The sequence below is a fragment of the Plectropomus leopardus genome, chromosome 12, assembly GCF_026936395.1.
Source record: "Plectropomus leopardus strain MGB_pleo_1.0 chromosome 12, ASM2693639v1, whole genome shotgun sequence".
Taxonomy (NCBI): domain Eukaryota; kingdom Metazoa; phylum Chordata; class Actinopteri; order Perciformes; family Serranidae; genus Plectropomus; species Plectropomus leopardus.
The window spans coordinates 14,719,118-14,739,346 of NC_142187.1; the positions used below are offsets into that span (position 1 = coordinate 14,719,118).

At 39.7% G+C, this 20,229-nt stretch overlaps 1 protein-coding gene across 1 annotated transcript in view; it reads right to left on the bottom strand.

Annotated features, from left to right (window-relative positions):
• apoltp (apolipoprotein lipid transfer particle homolog) overlaps window positions 1–20,229 on the bottom strand; it is a 47,722-nt gene that overhangs the window by 13,898 nt on the left and 13,595 nt on the right. The window contains exons 26-51 of the mRNA XM_088085361.1: window positions 19,340–19,473; window positions 19,071–19,229; window positions 17,887–18,070; window positions 17,573–17,784; window positions 17,228–17,416; window positions 15,592–15,734; window positions 15,267–15,426; window positions 15,070–15,153; window positions 13,821–13,958; window positions 13,427–13,543; window positions 13,241–13,333; window positions 12,858–13,078; window positions 12,534–12,727; window positions 11,783–12,037; window positions 11,472–11,701; window positions 11,168–11,332; window positions 9,664–9,741; window positions 6,793–7,164; window positions 6,058–6,411; window positions 4,233–4,568; window positions 4,022–4,153; window positions 2,820–2,972; window positions 2,532–2,648; window positions 1,991–2,164; window positions 1,678–1,882; window positions 76–230 (exon numbers count right to left, since the gene is read on the bottom strand). Of these exons, the coding sequence (XP_087941487.1) occupies window positions 76–230; window positions 1,678–1,882; window positions 1,991–2,164; window positions 2,532–2,648; window positions 2,820–2,972; window positions 4,022–4,153; window positions 4,233–4,568; window positions 6,058–6,411; window positions 6,793–7,164; window positions 9,664–9,741; window positions 11,168–11,332; window positions 11,472–11,701; window positions 11,783–12,037; window positions 12,534–12,727; window positions 12,858–13,078; window positions 13,241–13,333; window positions 13,427–13,543; window positions 13,821–13,958; window positions 15,070–15,153; window positions 15,267–15,426; window positions 15,592–15,734; window positions 17,228–17,416; window positions 17,573–17,784; window positions 17,887–18,070; window positions 19,071–19,229; window positions 19,340–19,473 (4,754 nt within the window). The remainder of the gene's footprint in view (window positions 1–75; window positions 231–1,677; window positions 1,883–1,990; window positions 2,165–2,531; window positions 2,649–2,819; window positions 2,973–4,021; window positions 4,154–4,232; window positions 4,569–6,057; window positions 6,412–6,792; window positions 7,165–9,663; window positions 9,742–11,167; window positions 11,333–11,471; window positions 11,702–11,782; window positions 12,038–12,533; window positions 12,728–12,857; window positions 13,079–13,240; window positions 13,334–13,426; window positions 13,544–13,820; window positions 13,959–15,069; window positions 15,154–15,266; window positions 15,427–15,591; window positions 15,735–17,227; window positions 17,417–17,572; window positions 17,785–17,886; window positions 18,071–19,070; window positions 19,230–19,339; window positions 19,474–20,229) is intronic.

A 20,229-nucleotide genomic window follows, 5' to 3' on the forward strand; every position in this document is an offset into this window, starting at 1 on the left:
CTGCAGCCACAGTCATAGTGATGGATAGCACAAAGAAGCAAAGTAGAGGGAATTTTGACTGTATGTTGTCCTCACCTGTAAGTTAGGGCTGGTTTGTCCCTGTACAGTGTGTTTTAGTGTGACTCTGGCCTCCTTGGATCCTCTGTGTGCTCCCCAGCCCCCTACATCCCCCACTCCTCGCACTCTCCAGTCCTGACAATGAATATCTACTGAGGCACTCCGCAGAGGACCTGCAGAGAGGATCAGCAGTGTTATTATGGGTAAAAGCCATGATAAGACTTTAAATATTGTCTAATGTCCATTATAAGAATGCAAATTGACTAAACCTAATAGCTGTCCACTTTTCAAAGTTGAAATATCCATGACTTTCACTTCATAAGGAAATTAAGCTTTAAAAACCACATGTAGTCCAATGGTGACACCAGCTGGTCACTCTTTGATACTGCAGCTGAATGTTATTATTCAAGATAAAACCTCATTCTGACACACGGAGAAAATATCAACCTGATATTATATAAAACAATAATATCACCATGTCCTCTTTACCTTCAGAAGGCACTGAGAAACATCCGCAAATAATAAATCATAAGGAGGAGACAATATTAAAAGAATGCTTCATGCCCCAAATGATCATTTGTATATTAATACTCACTCTGTTACATTGAATTTGTGAAGAGAACTTTTTTTTCTCGCTTGTCTTCACAGTGAACAAAGAATTCAAAAACAGAGAAAATCCTTGTAAAACAGGAGTGAAAGGGGCAATACTCTATCAATATCTTGCTTGATTCAAGAATGATCTTTGACTGATGTTCACATGTTCACAATGATTATGCGTATTTTATTTGTTAACCCTATACTGATACTATGACACTTTGTATTTTTAGCAACTAAATGTATTGATGTATTGTTTATATTTTATTATACATATGTTTTTTGCGTGTGGTTTTTAAATAAGCCAGTATAGGTTTCTACCACACCCTCACATGTATTATTACTATGTTTTATCCTCATTGTTGCTCTTTATTATGTGCAGCAAATAAACAAAACACCTGTTTACAAATTCGAACAACTCATGCAGTATAATCCAAGTCTCATTTATCCAGTTGTATGCTCAGTACTCCTCAAACAGACAGCTCTTTTTGACAAGAAATTAAATTAGAAGTTCATTTTACCTTACTGAACACAAATCTGCTGGTTTACCACTGCCTCGATCGGTTAGTTTGCTCGTGGTATAGTATGACTTTGATGAATCTGAACAAACACTTTAAAACACTAATCACACAATGAGACAAACAAACTGACTGATTCAGGCAACGATAGATCAGCAGCTCTTGTGTTCAGCAATGTGAAATTACAGTTTTTGGTCCATGAAGTCTGGCTTTGAAGAGAGCAAAGTTTCAATTTCCATTCAGTTTCCCATTATATCCCATAAATGAGACATGGGTTGTATTTGATATAGTTTCACTGTTGTTTAAGACGAGCCCCTATGACTTCAATTCATTCAAAAAATGTCTCCATTTTTGGATTCTTGCTCACTTCAGGTGCGGGAGAAAAGTGACATTTTCTTCACGAATTCAACATAACATGGGCTGAGTAATTGATCTACAAATGATCATTTGGAGGGTGAAGCATTCCTTTAAACACAAAAATGAAATCTATCTGTCAATACAATCTGACCTTTGAACTGAGCAGTCAGGGTAGCGTTCAGACTGTGCTGTGTCCCTGTTTGATAAGAAGCAGGTGGAGAGTAAGAGAGCAGCAGGGCCAGGCGTCCATCGGCCATACTGACGTTAAAACCGGAGGCGAGCAGCTTGTGTCCATCCACAGTGAGCCGGGCTCTGGACTGAAGCTGAGGAAAGACTCCCTGGATGGAACACAGGCCCTTAGAGAAGAAAATCACAAGGAGTTTTTAATCCACTCTTATAAATACCAGTTCAATAAACCAATATAATGTAAAGAACCAAAAAATAACACCTGTGTATTATGTTACCTCTATGTTAAGTGGCAGTCCTCTATCCTGTAGCCAAGACCAACTGTGCCATACGGTTCCTCTTATTTCTTTGGTCACTGGAAGAGATTTTATCTGAAGCCTCACTCCTGCCTGCTGACCTCCAAACTGGGACTGCAAGTTCAAGGCCTTCCCCTCAGCAGAGCCGAGCTCTACCTGCACACACAGTCACTGCCTCATCAGCCACCTTAGAGATTGTGCACCTTCATGCAGTGAGTTTCTTTTTTTTAAAGTGACAGTCCACCCAAAAAAATAAAAAATACATATTTTTCCTCTTACCTGTGGTGCTGTTTATCAGTCCACATTGTTTTAGTGTTGCCAAGTGTTGGCGATATTGGCAGTAGATATTTCTGCCTTTTCTATAATGTAATGGAACTAGTATTAACACTTTTCTCATGTCTTAACCATTTTCTTTCTACCAAACCACACCTGCCAAAGCTATCACCACTGTATTTTTTTTATTTTGCAGTGAACTGTCCCTTTAAAACAATCAACTATAGTTCTTGATGGCTGAGTTTCTAACCTGGATGCTGTTGTTTGCAGGGACTCGCAATTTCTTCAGATAGATCACTGTGTGTCTAAAATGGCTCTTCAGTCTGACTGTTTCAGACATCTTTGAAACTGTCACCTCCTGAGTTAGCTGTAAAACATTCAGGATATCAAATGCAGCAGCATAGAGGGTTTGTGCAGTTATAAATGCACATACAGCACAGCATTATGGTCCTAGACTTCAGGCTTGTGTGATTTGAAAGAGCATTTCATTCCAACATCTCAAAAAACTGTTTCACAGAGCGTTAACGCTGCCTCCTACCTTTTGGCTTCCTGTACTGCTTTGAAACAGGTAAAAGTATGAGCCATTTCCATGACTCCCATAATTCATCGTCACTGCAGCATTAACAGGGAGACCCAGCTTCTTCAACAGGGGTACAGAGTGGTTTAGACCGAGCAATGCTTCATTTTTATCCTGAAAAAGCAACAGCACTGAATTATGTATAATACCAGGCATCATGTCCTTTGTCTCTGAAAACAATCATTTTACCCTTCATTTTTGTTTGATGTATTAAAGAGCCCAGCTGTTCAAAACTTTAATCAGGATCAGAATGTTTCAGATTTGGAAATACTATGTTTTAACGTCCAGGATCAGCTAATCCATTGTACTCTTGTACTGTTTTTTTTAGTAGTATTGTTAAAAATATCAATTTATTAAGACGTACTGATTCTGAATGTTAGAAACTGTTTCAATACTTATTATCCACAGTGTCAATACACTGGTACCAACTGTGCTTACTCACTCTCTTTTATTTAACATTAACTTTTATTTATTTAACTTTTATTTTACATAAATATTTGAAATTGTTTGTCCTCATTGTCAGTGTATCCTTGTGATTTTGCAAAAACATCCAATATTTTTTTCAAGGTATTCCATTTAAGAAATTCCAGTATTGTGAGCGTGGGGGGTGTAGTTGTGAGAAACACATATTGAATTTGTCAATTTATTTAATATAAAGTGACAAATGAAAGTTAAAATTGAGTATTTCTTGTTTGATATTGACAGTTATTTGGGATCATATTTTATGGGTACAAAATCCTTCATCATTTTACTTTACTTGACCTAAAGACCTAATAGGTAGTCGAATGTCTAATTTATCCAGTTGATCACTGTGACAGTTTAACAAATCAGGTTTATGTATATATTTGACCCAATTTAAAACTTTTATTACATTTTGTTCCTGACATCCACCCTGAATCCAGCGTTCTGTTGGGATCAGCACAATCCTGATTTCTTGGATCAAAAGTATGGATCAAAAATGTTTGACCCAAACATACTGAAGTTCTGAGCCTGATCAAAACCAAACTGGATTACATGACCTAATCTGATTTCAGAATCTTTTTTTTCCCTCTTTTGAATGACCCATTTTCAATATGTGATCAAATCAAAATCCATCAGCTGGGCCCTGATGAAATGTGAATTTTACTGGAAATAATTGACACTTTTGTCACACATGTCCACACCTTAGTTTTCTGAAGAGCCACTGAGGCCTGTAACTCTGTATCATCCATCATCATAGAGACCTGAGACTCTGCAAGAGCTGGGGAGACAACCAAAAACACAGAGGACTGCATCCTGTCCGGACTACCCCAATCCTACAAACACAATGACAAAATGATATAGTGAAGTCATTATAGCCCCAGTAAACAGTCAGATAATCATGTGGTTGTTTACCTGAATCACTGTGCAGTTGTTGTGATACACCAGCGTCCCTCGCAGGCCTGACTGTGACATCACAACTCCACTGGCTCCGGCAGCACACTCCTCCATCTGAATGAGGGCTTCAGTGTCATATCTTTGTTTACCTGCCCTGCAAGCGACTCTCAGTCTGCTGTGCTCTGGTAAGTCTTTGAGAGCAGGAAGGTTTTGACTGAGCTCACCCTCCACGCTCAGCTGCGGCCAGGCCCGTCCATTGAGCCTCAGGAAACCCCTTTTGCCCTTTAGATTGATGTCCACGGTCGCTGTCCAGATTCCCTGAGTTTCCTGCCATACTGAGCCATTCAGATGAGCCTAGAATGAACAGAAAACCAATGTCACTTTGACTGCTGGTGATGGTATCAAATCAAACAAATGAAAAGCTCTTACACAAACAGACTAAAAATGCCTTTCTTCATCTTCATTCATCTTTGTATCAGTGTCCTCTCCAAGTGGAGCAGCATTTACCGGTACCTGAGCTGTTCAATTGGACTTTGCTGCAAATCTTAGGTATAACTTTTAAGACTAATGACTGCTTAATTCAATGGGCGTCTCATTATTTATATGGTATTAATTACATCGTTTTTTTTTCTGGAAGGTCTAAATATTCAGTGTGAAGAAGCACACTGTAGTGCAGTTTGTAAGAGTTCTTAGCAATTAAAAGTTTGTAAGAGATCTTTTGATTCAGACCATTCACTGTATAAGGAAAACTGCATCATTCCCAGTTCCAATATATATTTCTGCAAACAATGAATATGTCACATTTTATGTTGTTATGTAGCAGACAGGTTGAAATCTTACATTTCTTTAGCTTTCAACAATATTGTGGTTCATGTGTGATTATATTTAGGCACAAAAAACACTTGGTTATGATTAGAAAAAGGTCATGTGAGAAATGCAACCAATATATCATTAAAAAAAGTAAAAAGTACAAAATTAGTTTTGATATTGGACTCTAACAGTGGTCTGCAGCTTGGCGCCTAGGTGTCACACTATCCATCCTCTCTACCTCCCAATTCCAAACTCAACTCATATACATATAATCACAACTACATTGCTTTAGAAATGCTGATATGATACATTTAAAAAAACATACAATTATATTGTATCTGTGGTTTGCATAAATGTACAATACCAACATTTTCTTCTGTCTGATTAATTTGATGGAAAACCATGTCAAATCTTTGGTGATTGGCAGTCGTGAAAGAAGTATTCAGATTCTTTACTTAAGTAAGAGTACTAATACCACACTGAAAAATACTTCCTTGAAGTTAAAGTCCTGCATTGAAAATTTTACTTAAGTAAAAGTAAGCAAATAAGGAAGTAAGGGAAAAAAAGTACCAAAGGCAGAAAAATCTAAAAGCAAACAAACAAGCAAAACACCCAAAATAAATCAAAATAATGTAAGAAAAGAAAAGAAAAGAAAAGAAAAGAAAAGAAAAGAAAAAAACCCAAAAATCAAAAATATAAATATGTATATGTAAATGTTTCTCAAAACAGTTGGAAATTAATGCTCTCAATTGACTGATTGATTAATTCACTAATTGTTGCAGCTGTACTTGCATAAACTGTAGTATACATTTAACATATCAAATATACAGAATAACATATATTATTAACTCTTCTTATGTTTTTTTATACAAAAATCTTAATCTTTTCCTCCAAAATGCAGTGGAGTAAAAGTATAAAATGACATGAAAAGAAAATACTTAAGTAAAATACAAGTACCTTAAATTACAGTACTTGAGTAAATGTACTTAGTTACATTCCCCCACTGGTTACCAGCCACAAAAACCTACGTTACCTGTAACGTTGGACACTTTGACTCCAGAGCCCAGAGCCACTGTGTCCTTCCTTTGACCTCTTTGACTCTATTGGCTCTAATGTGACATGTCCCAGCTTTAATGAACAGGGCTGCAGCCTGCTGAGGGCCTCCGGGAGCAGTGGTCTCTATGGTGATCACCTGAGGCACACCATGACTCCTAAGGCCAGGGAAGGAGTGTCTGAGGGTCCCAGAGAGATTCGGTGGTCTGCAGGATTGTCTTAGCTCAAGGGAGAGGTCCTGGTGGTTTGCCCTCAGAGATGAGGTCAAGGTTAACTGGCAGGGGACCGTTGAAAGGAGACCCTGGAGAGCCAGGGACACTGGGAGGATCGTTCCCTGTGACACAAACATACGTGGAAGATGTTAATGGGTGTTGAGAGACTGAGATTACTTACTGGCAGAGGAGTTGACTCTCCACAGCGGCAGCAAGTCAAACAGTGATGATAGTAATCTAACCTAGCAGCTGTATCATCTATCGTGTTATTCTGCTCTGCTATTATTATCAATGAGCTTGACCTACAGCTGTCTAACGAGCTGGAAACTGTATTTTTGTGTTAACATGGCAAGGCATGAATCATGTAGGAAATCACAAATGTTCAAACTGTGATGAAAGAAATGAAAATGTATTGCCACAGTTAGAGGTAACATTAATATTTGTAACTTTAACATGTTAGGTTTATTCAGGTTTCTACAAGCAGAACTGATTGATTGTCTGACCTGTAGTGCAGGACAGTAGTTGGTCACATTCACAACGTATGAAGACGGCTCCTCCTTTGTCTGTGAGGCCTCTGTTTTTCCCAAACTACCCCTGAAATAACAACGTCCCAACTCCAGGCCGACCTCAACACCAGGCAGATGTGCAGTTAAAACCTTCAAGATGAACGCTCCATGGGCAGGAAATCCCAGCATCTGTATTGCCTCTATAGAATGCTGTGCAGATGCTTTCAGGCTAAGGTACGGGTGACAAGTAAAATGCAGACTGAGGCTTCCTTTCTGTTTCCCCTCAGCATGGAGGACGGTACTGAGATTTGTGGAGCAGCCAGAACGGGTGATGGAGATGTTGGCTGATGTCTGCGATGGCAAGAGAGCCTACAGAGGAAAAAGCAAAAAGCAAAAATTAGAAGCGGGACTATTCTTCACATCTTCCAATCAATTAGGTGCAACAGTGCAAGTATTAACTGTTGTACCCATGTACAGTGCTACAGATAAACATTAATAAATAACCATTAAATCTATTTAACAAAAATATACTTAAACACACCAACAAGACCACTGCTGAAATGATTCACTGTATTACATTTTACAGTCAGTTCTAAAGGGTATAATAGTGTTGAGATATTATACCCTTTAGAGAAAGTTTTAACCTAATGATGGTGCTAGAGGAAAAAAAAATCACAAAAGTTATTACAGTTTATGCTGTAGCAAACATAAATTTTGTTAACAAAAGTGATGGCAATCCAACCAATCATTGAGATTTCATTCTAGGAAAAAAGCAACATACATCCTGAAAACTATGCCACAAGGGTAAAATAATTTAACAGGTTAAGTATAGGCAGAAAAATGTGTCACTAGGAAGTGAATTTAAATAATGTGTATTTTCATTTATACTGTTTAATTTTAATAACTGTATAGAAAAACATAATATGAATAGCATAATTTGAAGTCAAATTTATTAGTTTACCTGTACACTTGAAGCTAAATGTAATTTAGACTGTGGCAGAAATGAGAAAACGAATTTGTTTTTCAACTCAAATTAAGCCAGGCGAACCTCAGCAGATGCCCCAGATCAGCTGATCCGGAAGCTCAAATGTAACAGCAGCAACAAAAAGTTTGCTGATCCGGGACCCAGATGCTCAGACACATGTTTTATCCCCAGAATGGTAAAGGCATGGATAGGTTAGAGAAGGAATATCAAGGGTAAGTCAATCAGAGGCAGGAAAAAAAATCGGTGTCTGGACTGCTGGACCAATCCACAAGACACGTGTAACAGCAACAACAGAGAGTTTGGCCTTGACTCCCCAATAGTGGACAGTGGAGTGGATCAGCTGATCCGGCAATAAGTCGGAGAAAACTTTCTGTTGCTGCACTTACACAGGTAAGACTAAGTGCTTTGTACCTAAAAACAAGATTGCTCAATCTTAGCTACCAAATATGTGTCTCGGTAAATTGAAATTGAATTGCAAGAACTGAATTTACATTGTCAAAGCAAAATACAAGGAGTTGATTTTTTTTTACTGAGGATCAAATACAGTTTCAGAGCACCTAAATTCAATTTCATAACATTACATTCAGTTTTAAGCTGGAGTTCAGTTCTGAACAAATATATTCAGATTCAAATTGAACGGTTAAAATTCATTCTTAAGTGACGCAGATTCCTGCTCATAGTTAACATGTATTTCAACCATGGTCTTGTTAATACTTCTTTAGTACAGTACTGTTGTTATTGATGCAACTTGTACTACAATGGAAAGACAAGAGTCATCTCCAAGGTGAAGATGTTTCTTTGGCTTTCCTTCTGCTGGGAAACAAGTTTCCTCTTTTTCTTGTTTCCTCTCTAACCTTCAGTAAGACGCATCGCTGATGGACAAAAAAATTCCAGTGGGTCCTTCTGTCCTCTCCTCTGCTGTGTTGATTCGCCAGGAGAAGTAAGGAGCACACATCACTTTCCACCTTAAATTCAGCCTGGCTAGCCATGGTCGACACGCTAACAGCGAGCTCCCCTGGTACAATAGTGGTGGTCAGGTTTTGCTGAAGCACTACCCTTAAGGATGTGGAGGGTTCCCAGGCAGCAGTCAGGTTGATCACAGCAGAGCGGGTGTTGAGAAAAAGTCGAGCATTTCCAGACAGGAAGTTGTCACTGAGCTGACCCAACCCCCGGAGGTCCACTCTGTTTGGGATGAGGGAGGCAAGAGAAGCCCAGTGATGCTGGAGCGTCCAGCCAACTTCAGCCTTGTGGTCCTTCAGCAGTACAGACAAGAGGCACTGACAGGAGTCCTTCTCATTTTCTAAACCCAAAGAACATTTCAGTCCGTCATTCCCTGCTTGTCCATGTAAAGTTAAAGAGGATTTATGTGGTACACCGCCCTCAACTCTCCTAACCTGCACCCATGCCAGCCTCCACACCCCTTTACACCGGACAGACAGCAACAGACTTGAGGTAACAGAGTCCCATGTTACACTGACATCTGCCCAGATGTGACACCAGCTTTCCAGCCTCATCCGACCTGTCACCTCCACCTTGTGTGTAGCACTGTGGGTCCCAAACTCAAGCAGCCCGTGCCAGCCATACAGCCAAGGCATCTCCAACCTCAGTCCTACATTCAAGTCCATTCTCCAAGGGCCAACAGCCAACCCGACCCCAAGGGCCCACCTCTGAGGCCCAGGCCGGAGCAGAAGCCTGAGACTAGATTCATTGGGCACACCCAGATACGTCAGCAGTAGTGGAAAAGAATGAGTGAGGTTAGCTCTGAGCTCCGTCTGTCCACTGGAACTGTAACAACCTTTAGCTTGAGCATTGAGGCTAAAGTGAGCAAGCAAAAAGCCATAGCAGAGCCTGTTGTGTGGTCTATAGGAGCGAAAGAGTCGTACCTCCGCAGGGCGACCCGCCACATTTCCATAGCACTGGGCTGAGAGTCGGTCTGCGGTGGCGTCCCCCGTGCAGCTCATCTGTGAAAACAAAACCCCCTGTTGGCAAAGTTTGTTTTTCAAAGAAGAAACTGAAGGAGACAGAAGAATTTCTGAGGAATTACTGAACTTTAGACAATCCACATATAATTTTGTATCACATCAACATGCTAATCTGAGTCTTTATCATGAAACAACACATGATTAATGTTGAAACAGTATGTCTGTTCTTCTCCTTCTGCTCATTTTCTTTCTAGCTGTAAGTTAGATGAGAAGATTGATAACTCCGTACAGTAAAAATAAAGCTACATCCAGCAGCCTGTTAGCTTAGCTTAGTTTAAAGACTGGAAAAAGGGGAATAAAATACGCTCTGTCATAAGGTAGCAAAATACCAGCACCTCCTATTATCTCTTATCTCAATATGTTTCACTATTCCCTTCAAAGTATACTGTGTGTAAACAAGCTTGCCAGAAAAAATTAACCCCAACCTGGGCCAACCCCACATTTTCTTTCATTTTGCTATTATTCTTCTTTTATTGGTTTTAACTTAGGTGTGTTTTTACTTTTACTTGTTTACTGGTTTTATTCTATTTTTAGTTATTTTATTCATTTTAATTAATATGCATGATCCTCTGCTAATGGTCTAATTTTATTATCATTTCTTTTAATTTTAACAGTAACAATAGTTTTACAGATTTAATTAATTTTTATGGTCAGTTTACAGCTTTGTTGTAAGCCTGCAACAGGTACCTTGCCCATTGTGCAGCGCATTGTGCTTCCAACTGGAATGAAATGTTCTATATAAATATAGTTTTACTTGCTTGCTGTATTTGTGCTTTTTCTGCAGTCTCTTGAATGCTTGCTGCTTACAGTCTAGCGCCTGGTCCCTGCCTTTTTATAAAGCCCCTACCTCACCTGAGTGCTGTGAGGGTGCACACCTACAAATGTCCTGAACACATAAAATAAAACTGAAATACAGGCAGACCACCACAAACTTGTAGTGTGTTGTATGTGATGATTAAGAGAGATTACTTCCATATGAGCCTAATCATTGTTATTTAGAAGTATCCTGTATAGTATACGTTGAACTGGTTTAGGTCCTACATGCAAGACACAAATACTGTTTTCCTAATGTGGGAAAATCAAAAGGTTAAGTGTGGTGTCCCTCAGGGATCAATCTTTGGGACCTCTTTATTCACACTGTACATTCTTCCACTTAGACTTTCTTTTAAAAACATAAAAATATATGTTTTTATCATACCTGATGATACACAGATTTACAGATCCTCTGACCAGTGATCCAGAGTCTATGGATAAGTAATGACTCATTGTTCTTAAGAATTAGACACAATACTTATCAACTACATAAAGATCATGGATAAAGATCAATTAAAGACAGTCAAAGTTCTTCATTTCAGTTGCAGGTTAATATCTGCAAATGAATGTGTGTAAAATATGTCAAGTTTACCTGTAAAGAGGTGGGCATAACCCCCTGAAGCATCTTTATCTGTTGCCATAGAGACAGTACCAATATGGCTGCGCTGTTTTTTGATCCAACATTAAGAAGAATGTCAACCATTCTGTCGTCATCCACGTGAAGAACAAAGCCTGTGTCCAGACCTTCTGTTTCTAACTAGCAATGGAAAGAAAAATACATGAAATACAAATATGCATGTGCACATATTCTAAGAAAGATAACACATTGATGCTTCTAAGGTTGTTGATGAAATATGGTATCGTAAGGAACAGAAAAATATAAGATATTCCTGCACCTGGTAATGTGCTTTGGCTTGCATGGAGCTTGAAACACCTATTTTCATAAGGGCTTTGACTTGATGCTGTAACCTGCAGAAGTACTCCCATCGTGGGGACACCTGGTCTGTCTTGCCCCCATTAAACTCAGCTTTTAGATGTTCTGGTCCAGCCTGCAGCTCTGCAAGGACAGACAGTTGGCTGCCATCTTGTGCCCACGTTAACCGGGCATTACTGCTAGTAGGCACACCTGCATCCAGAGGACAAAGACACTGAGACAACAGGAGAGATAATAATGCTTGAAATATAACGTGTATAAACTAAAATTTACCTGTGGCATTGAGCAAGTGGAAGGAGTGAGACAGTCTGGTGGTGACCTCACCCGTACCTTGATCCCCCAGTCGGCGGCTCGCATTCACACACAAATGCTCCTTCCCTAACCAAACACACAGCCAATTGCGGGCCACGGGGAATTTCTTTCCCATCATGCCTTCTTCATCTTCTCTGTCCGAAGAATCTCCAGGATCCTCCTGATGTCTCAGCTCCACGCTGTACAGGGTCTCCATCACTCTAACTCTCAGCTGTCCTAAATTTAAGTTAACGGGATAGTTTCGATTTTTTTAAGTAGGGTTTTATGGGGCACTAATCCATAGTCAATATATTACCTACAGTAGACAGCTGGAGTTCAACATGGAAGCTAAGCAATGTACTGCTGTGGATGTGGTCAGTAACAAAACATATTTAAGCCATCACTCTCTTCAAAGCAAGACTGCATTGAAAAAAACAGTGATTAAATAGTTTTGTTTCTACCCTCATCCACAGCAGTACATTGCTTAGCTTCTGTGTTGGCACTCCTGTGTGCTTCCCAAAACTGGAGGTGTGTCATAGACACCTACTGTAGGTGAAACACTGTATATGGATGAGTACCTCACACATACCTACAGGAAAAATTCTGAATGATCCCTTTCATTAAAAATGATTCCCAGTACCCAGGATTTTTTTTCAGGTAAAGGTTTTTCCAAATTCAATGTCATCATGTAATACTAGGTTACTAGGTTTAGTACCATCAGATGAACCTCTACCTTCAATGAGGGTGTCAGACTGTCCAAGCACCCCATCCAACCCCAGGACTGGAGGCAAAATAGCGAGGTTGGCCATGGAGTGCCTCAGATCCCCAGACACAGCCAGCTGGAGACCCCGTGTGTCTTGTAGAGAGCCTTTGACCTTAGCCAGCAGAGCCTCATGCCCCTGTGTGTAGGCGCCATGTAGAGACACGCTGGAGATGACAGGGCATGCGTTCAAAAGTCCATAAAGAGACAATTTACATTATTTATCACATATATGATTGTTATAGTCTGGCAAATTCAAATTATAAATTTATATAAAATACAGGTGGATGCACATACCTGTCTGAGGACATGTTGGCAACCATGTTTACATGCAGATCAGTGGCAGAAGGCAGAAGGCTCTGCGATACATTCATCCTCAGTCCCACAGCTCTGTGTCCCCTATGGAAGGAGTGGGACATCTGGGTGTCCAGCTTCACCCTGTCCTTGCCATCAGCCCGAACATGCACTGAGCTACTTCCTGTACCAGCCACTGCAAAAATGTCTGCAGTGGCCTTTACCTTAACATGAAAAAAAAGCGAAATGAGAAGATATCTCAGATGCTAAAAGTGAGCCAGCTTCATTATTATTTGTTTTTCCAGAAGCTGAATTTGTTGTAAGACTTTTTGACTCTTTTGGGACCACTAAATGATGTAATTTGATAGATAACAAAGCCTACCCACCTCTAATGTTTTTGGAATCTTTGATTTGAAAGGATGGCTCAGAGAGGAGTAAAGACCGACTCTTCCTGACGTTCCATTGAGCTGCATAGAAAGCTAAAATAAAAAAAAAAAATCACACTATAAATTCATCAGGAATGCTGATGATTAAACATGCAATAATTAAATGTTGAGTTGGTTTTCACTCACTTGACACTCCTGTCGCTCTACTCTCAGTTTCCCTGTGGCCTGATAATCAAAGTCACTGTTGTTTTTGGGGGACCAACATACATTTCCTTCCACTATAGCGGAGGAGGGGAGCTGCAGCTGTAACAGTAATAACAGGTCACAAGTTTGGCCTTTTCTACTGTAAACTACACGGTACGCTGTTGGAAGTGGGTTTACATTACTTGTTACACTGCTGACTGCAATCATACTGTACATCAATCAAATCAACTGTTTTATCAGTAAAACACATATTATTATATATGATATATTTATATATTGTTTAACTTTTTGTTATTGTTGTTTCTGAGTGTCCTGAAAGGCGCCCATGAATAAAATGTATTAATAAAATGTTTTCTGAGTAGAGAGGCCAGATTACCTGCAGCTGATGAGTGAAGTTGGCTCTGACGTTTATCGCTTGGTGACTTGAGTTCAAAGGGTTTAACTGAACTTGTCCGAAAAAAGTCATTCTCTCTTTGCTACCGACACGTAACCTCCCTTGCACACCTTTCTGGGTCTGAAAGGGAGCATATAAATCAAACATTAGATTCACCAATATTCCCAATATCTCCCCAGATCCTCCATCAACACAATATAACTTAGGTTACACATTTTCCAGGTTTTGACATCAAATCAAGTATTTCACAAACAAACTGAATAGAATATTCAAATCCCACACACCATTGCAATTAATTATTTTAATTAATTGCTTAATTAAATTCTCACGAAATTCTGCACGTTATGTGTATGATTTTATACAAATTTCCCGGCAATTCAATTTGTAATTTACGTGTGTCATATATGTCAAAACATTGTTTTAGTTTAAGCCTGTTTAAACATGGTATTAATGCGTTTTGGGTTATCCGATTACAAACGAACATGACCACCAAGACACACTGCGATCCGATCACTCAACCTCTTGTCAAGGTTCAGACTACGAGGACTACGTCATCAATGCAGGACTTGGTGGTTGTTTAGGTGACAGCCTGCTTACGCTCTATAACTTGCCTGTGTTACAACAATTGTGAGAGTGTGGACGTAATTACTATGCATGTGGTGGAAGCGGCCCAGACAGTAACCAAATCTAATCACAAGTGGTCAGCTTGAGATGCACGATAGACACAGGTGCGAAGTGTGATGTGTCTCTGCTGTCCACTTGTGTTCGGATCACCAAAATGTTTGTTAATACAAAGTATAAAAAGGCTTGTTTATTGTCATATACACTAAAAAGTAAAATTTTGCATTCAAATTCAATAAAATGTCTTCTCTGGCTCCCTCAGTCCTCAAAACTATACATACAAGTTAGAATAAATAAAAGACAACAATATTAAGAAATCGTAGAACATTCAAAAGTGCCTGTTGTGCATCTTTTGTGAGTGATTTAAAGTGCTTACTGTTTAGTAATCTTTAAAACTAGTACAAAGGAGATGGGACTCGTAGTTTCATTATCAGTTAGTGCCATTTTGGATGATTTGAGGTACTGAGACAAGGGCCAGAATTGAAGTTTAAAAAAATAATAAGTTTAAAAAATGTTTGTCTGTGGAGCTAAAATGATGTTGAAATAGATTTGCAATTAATATTAGTGTCTTTTAAATCAGTGTTTTAAATACTAAAAACTGGCAGCTCACCTTGTTGCTGGTTACGGTCACACAGATTTCTGAGTCTGATGGAATAATGTCAGAGCTGAAAGGATGGATGAGTGCAGAACAAACCTAAATATGAACAAGTGCCACAAAAAATAAAAATCTCAGAATACAGTGATTGAATACTCCCTCAGTTTATGTTTAAGTACCATATGTTAAGTTAATAAATCAACTAAACTTACAAACGGGCTCGGTGGCTGGTAGCCAAGGGTGAGGGTGTGAATGACCTCTTTGTTGACATGGAAACTAGCTTTCGACTGCAGGATGTAGAGGCCTTTGAGAAGGTCGACAGTGAAAGTCTCCCGCAGAACGAGAGTCTGGGGGAAGGTCTGAAAGGGCTGTCTGTGCGATATGGTGTCTCTATTAAAGTCAGCAGTGCTCTCACTATCATTGTTTTTTACTGCATTAAAATCACAAACATTTTAAAATACTTTATATGTATTTTAATACTCTGTTATACTTTAAAATAACAGATTCATAACAACGCAATCAGAATGAGGCACAGACCTGAGCTGGAGCATCGCCGTCTTCTGATACATCTTCTTGTCCTTCTTCAGCTCCTCTACCACTCCCTCAAACTCCAGTTCTGTGGACTCACTCTTCGGCTTTGAGAAGGTCATCTTCACTATCGCTTGCCTCTTTTTTAAATTCTTAAAAAGTAAGTAGACAGACATTCTGTAATGTGTGTATACAGGGTAAAAGGGTTCAAGGGTAATTTCGGTATTTTTCAACCTTGACCATGTTTTCTCTTTTTTTTTCTAAGCGAGTCATGGAGATTTTTTAAATTGGTCCAGTATTAAGGGATAGTTGACAGACGCCAAACAGGCTGCAATGCAACGATTTACGACATTTGTGCACTGCCAATGTGTGCCTACAAAAAGTACTTATTTTACGACTGACAGGCTCAGGTCGTAATTTGAAGTGTCTGATAACATTATAAAAAGGATGACAGAGAGATAGACCTTTATATTAAAGAGTAAGATCCCTTTTCCGTAACCAGACACAGCCCCACCAGACTCCATTTAAATAAGCCGTCGGCTGTCAGCGTTAACGCATTAATCGTGATGCGATTAAGGTCTGTATTTAAAATATTTAATTATTTTTAATCACTGGCCAACATTTCTGTCTATAAGAGGCTGTATCGGGCTGAGTTTTAAAGCTACAGGGATGATTCTAGTATCATCAGAAACTAGAACACTGTCATGCTAGGAGCAGAATAATACTTCAAAGTTAAATTAATATTTGGCAATGGAAGAATGGCATGGCCATTTCAAAGGGATCTGTTGACCTCTGACCTCAGGATATCTGAATGAAAATTGGTTCAATAGGTATTAGGCCATACCTCTTCCCTTTATAGAAATCCCCTTTTTTTGCTTGTTCCATGCAGTTTTTTGCTGTCATCTGATTCCTAATCAAGACAGTCTGGTAAGAATTGCTTCACTCAGTCAGTATGCCTTAATACTGTTTTGTAATGCAAAACAATGGAATTGAAAACATGCTATTAAAAATGCTATTAATTGCAATTAACTATTGAAATTCTGCGATTAATTGCTGTTTAAATAAATTAATTGTTTGACAGCAATTTATCAATTTTATCACTGTAAAACACTTCAATTAAAGTCGACAGAAAAAAAATAAAATTCACAAAAGCCAGGTTTGTCTTTCCACTGGTCCAGCATTCGCCTACTCTGGTTGGTTTAAATAAATCCTTAATTCAACCAGTTAGATGTGAAAATATTCCGGCTCTATACACTTTAAAATGACTGTGTATTTACATAGAGTGTGGTTGGTTTGGCGATGTGATTCTGGGGTTGTTTCTGGTTAGACAAAAAAGATGTTACTCTTTTAACAACAGGGTCTATCTCTGTAGGGATCCTTGGTATAAAGTCAGACAGTTATAATAACAATTTGAGCCTGTCAGTGGTAAAAACAAAAACTTTTAGTGGACGCACATTGACAGCACAAATGGCATGAGTGGTTACATTGCAGCCTGTTGTGCAGCTGCCGGCTGTAGTGACCTCACACAATACTGGACCAATTTGTAAAAATTGTTGTTACCATTCGTTTTTTTCAACACAAACAAGAAACTAGGGTCCACCCTTTAACACCAAATCCGCAGACACGGCACAATGTCGCCACCAACCTTATCCACGGTGTTCAGGGCAGCAGCCATGCTGACGTTGTGCTTGCCGTAGGTGGAGGCCATCTGCAGGGTGTGGCTGAATTTAGAGGTCTCCAGAGATACGTCTCCTCTCAAAGGAGGAGTCCACAAGGAGCTCAGTGAGCCGGAGGCCTTAACACTGCGCTTCCCCACCACGCCCCACCCACCAGCCTGGGATAGACAGAGACGTTGCAAAAGGTATGCAAATGTATACATTTTGCAGCACGATTTTCCTAATTGGTGCAAACAAATAAAATCCCCATCATGAAAACAATTTTCCCTGAGTTAAATGATAAAATACTAATAGCCTCTCGCTCCTCTCCTTACTTGGATGTAGGTGGTAGCTGGTGTGTAGAGCTCCAGACGGGCCTCCCTCTCTCTGCCCCTGTCCTTGTAGAAACCTTCTAGCATGAGGTTACGGATGGTCAGCCACTTGCTGGCTGTCAGCTCTGAGGTGAGCTGGAACGTGTGGCGTTGGTGCTGGCTCAGTTTGTGGGCAGAATAGATGTACAGCCACGGCGTGTCCATGTTAAATGTGCCTGATAGTGACAATGAAAGAGACATGCTGCTGACCACTGTCTCACTGTCCGGTTAGACTCCAACCAATAACAACTTTATATCATTAAATATATCCATTTTACCTTCCCATTTTTTTTGTTGGGTGTCCCTTGGGGGGCTTTTCCAGTGTAATCCAGCCACCAGCGGCATCAGGTTGTTGTAGTTGACTTTAAGGTGAGTGCTGCTCTCAGATCCAGGCTGTCTCAAGTGAGAGTGCAGCAGCTGAGTCCTGTAGTTTAAATTCTTCTCTGGCACCTGGAGATTGAACTGGAATAACACAAGAGTGAATAGTGGATAAAGAAAAAAATGCACTTCATCAACAACATCAAGAGAGTCATCTCATAAAACGTGGCCGTCATTGCAGTAGAAAGATGCAAATACTATTGAAATTGGCGCTACATGACCAGAGACGAGACAGAAAAAAAGGACGCTTTGACTCAAGAGGTAGAAAACCTACAACTACGAGAATGCATCGCACCAGACCAGACGCTCCTGCTCGTGGATGATGAAATATGTACTGGTCCAAGTGAAATAATGGCGGCCGGCAATCTCTTATTACAGTTAAACTGTAAGCTAAAACATGTTTCTAAAAACATTTGAGGCGAGAAATATGCATGGTTATATTTGATCAGCGCTGCTTAGTTTCAATGTTTGATCACTGTTTATTTGGCCTCCATTTTTACTTTGCAGGAAGAAGTATGATGCCCACTTCCTGTACACAAACTCTTGATATTACAGCTAAAACGAGCGTTAAAATATGTTTCTGGAAACATTTTAGGACAGAAATAGGCAGTGCAGTAACACAGTCTTGATTTATATTCGATCAGCACTACCTAGTTTTGCCGTTTGATCAGATTTCAGTCCAAGTTTGAGAGAAAGAGAGAGAGGGGCAGGAAACTCCTAATCAGCTGTATACTCTTTGTCCGTAACGTTTGTGGCATGGGTGGTGGGAAATGTCAAAGTACAGCCTGTAATTCCAGCAACAGCCCGAGCACCGGTGAAACTCCTACAAATTACATAAATAACATAATTGAAAGGTGAGAAAGGAGGAATATCTACGAAACTGGTTAGATGGAGGGAAGTTTACCACACTTTTTCAACACATACTACCCACATTGTTTTGATACAAAGCTTGTTGAAAATCAGTAAATTTCCCTTTAATAATGTAAATACAGGGATTATCGCACAGTAACCAATGCATTTAGAAATATATTTATGTGTAGGAACACAAACTCTTTTGAGCCATCACAGATGTAGCTCTGTTTACCTCCAGTATGTAGCTGGTATGATTTTGTGTGGATTGGTTTTTGAAGGACTGGCTCAGCAGAAGTGTGCGTTTGTTGTTAATCTCATCCCAGTGTTTGCCATAGCTCATGTCCAGGGATGATTTAATGTGGATGGGGCTTTCCTCGTGCCTGAGGTGGATCTGCAGACACACAGAAATGAGAAACCGCAGAGCTCAGTTACCTGTTTCTTCCAGCTAGAAATGAATCCATCTCAGAAGCTGGAAATCAGCAGCATAAGCGTGGATGATACCTTGTGGTTTATAGGAGCCGTGTTGGAGCAGTAGAATTCATGATCCGCTCTCATGATGTATGTGAGGTTAGAGTCCCTCTCACTCCGGAGTCTCTGAGACATGTAGCACTCCTGACGCAGGTGCCGGGCATCACCTGTATAGGGGTCAAGGGTCAATATTTGTGGTCCACATATTCTCCCTGAAAGTGAGAAATTTACTGGAAAACTGAGCAATTTCTCCAAATGTAAACAGGTTCATTTTTTGTAGACTGATGGGAAGTCAATAAGGCTCAAATGCATTTCCTTTATGGTGATTATGTACAAATGCCATTTTAACAACACAACAGCAATATCTCTTTCTAAATAAGAACATGTTTGTTATACTGTGACACTCGGTGCTTCTCAAAGAAGTAGAGCTGAATCCAAATCTCTGGTCTTTGCGGGCGCACTCACAAGATTCACAAGTGCTGAGAGCTGTTCAAAGACACAATTCATCTGATCTACAAGCGGCCTCAAGCAGACTTTCTGCAGACTTTGCTTGGGGTGCAGACTTCACTGGACTTCTCAAGTTATTAACCCACAGTTCAAAGCAATATGCACATGACACTCTAATTTTTTCCAAAGGTCTACCAAAAAACAAAACAAATTTACGAGAAATGACTATCTTAAAATGTTCCGTGAATAATTTAGGCCAGAAATAATATTCAACCACATCACGACAAATACGTGTAGCCTATATGTTGTATAGGAAAGTGTGAATAATATTTTGTTCAGTCACAAAAAAGCCTATACATGGGATTTACATCTTGTTATCTGCAGGGACTAATGAGCAGACAGAATATGACAGAAGTGATCACCATGGAAATGAATGTCGTTGTCATTTTTACATTTCCACGGCAACGAGTAAATCA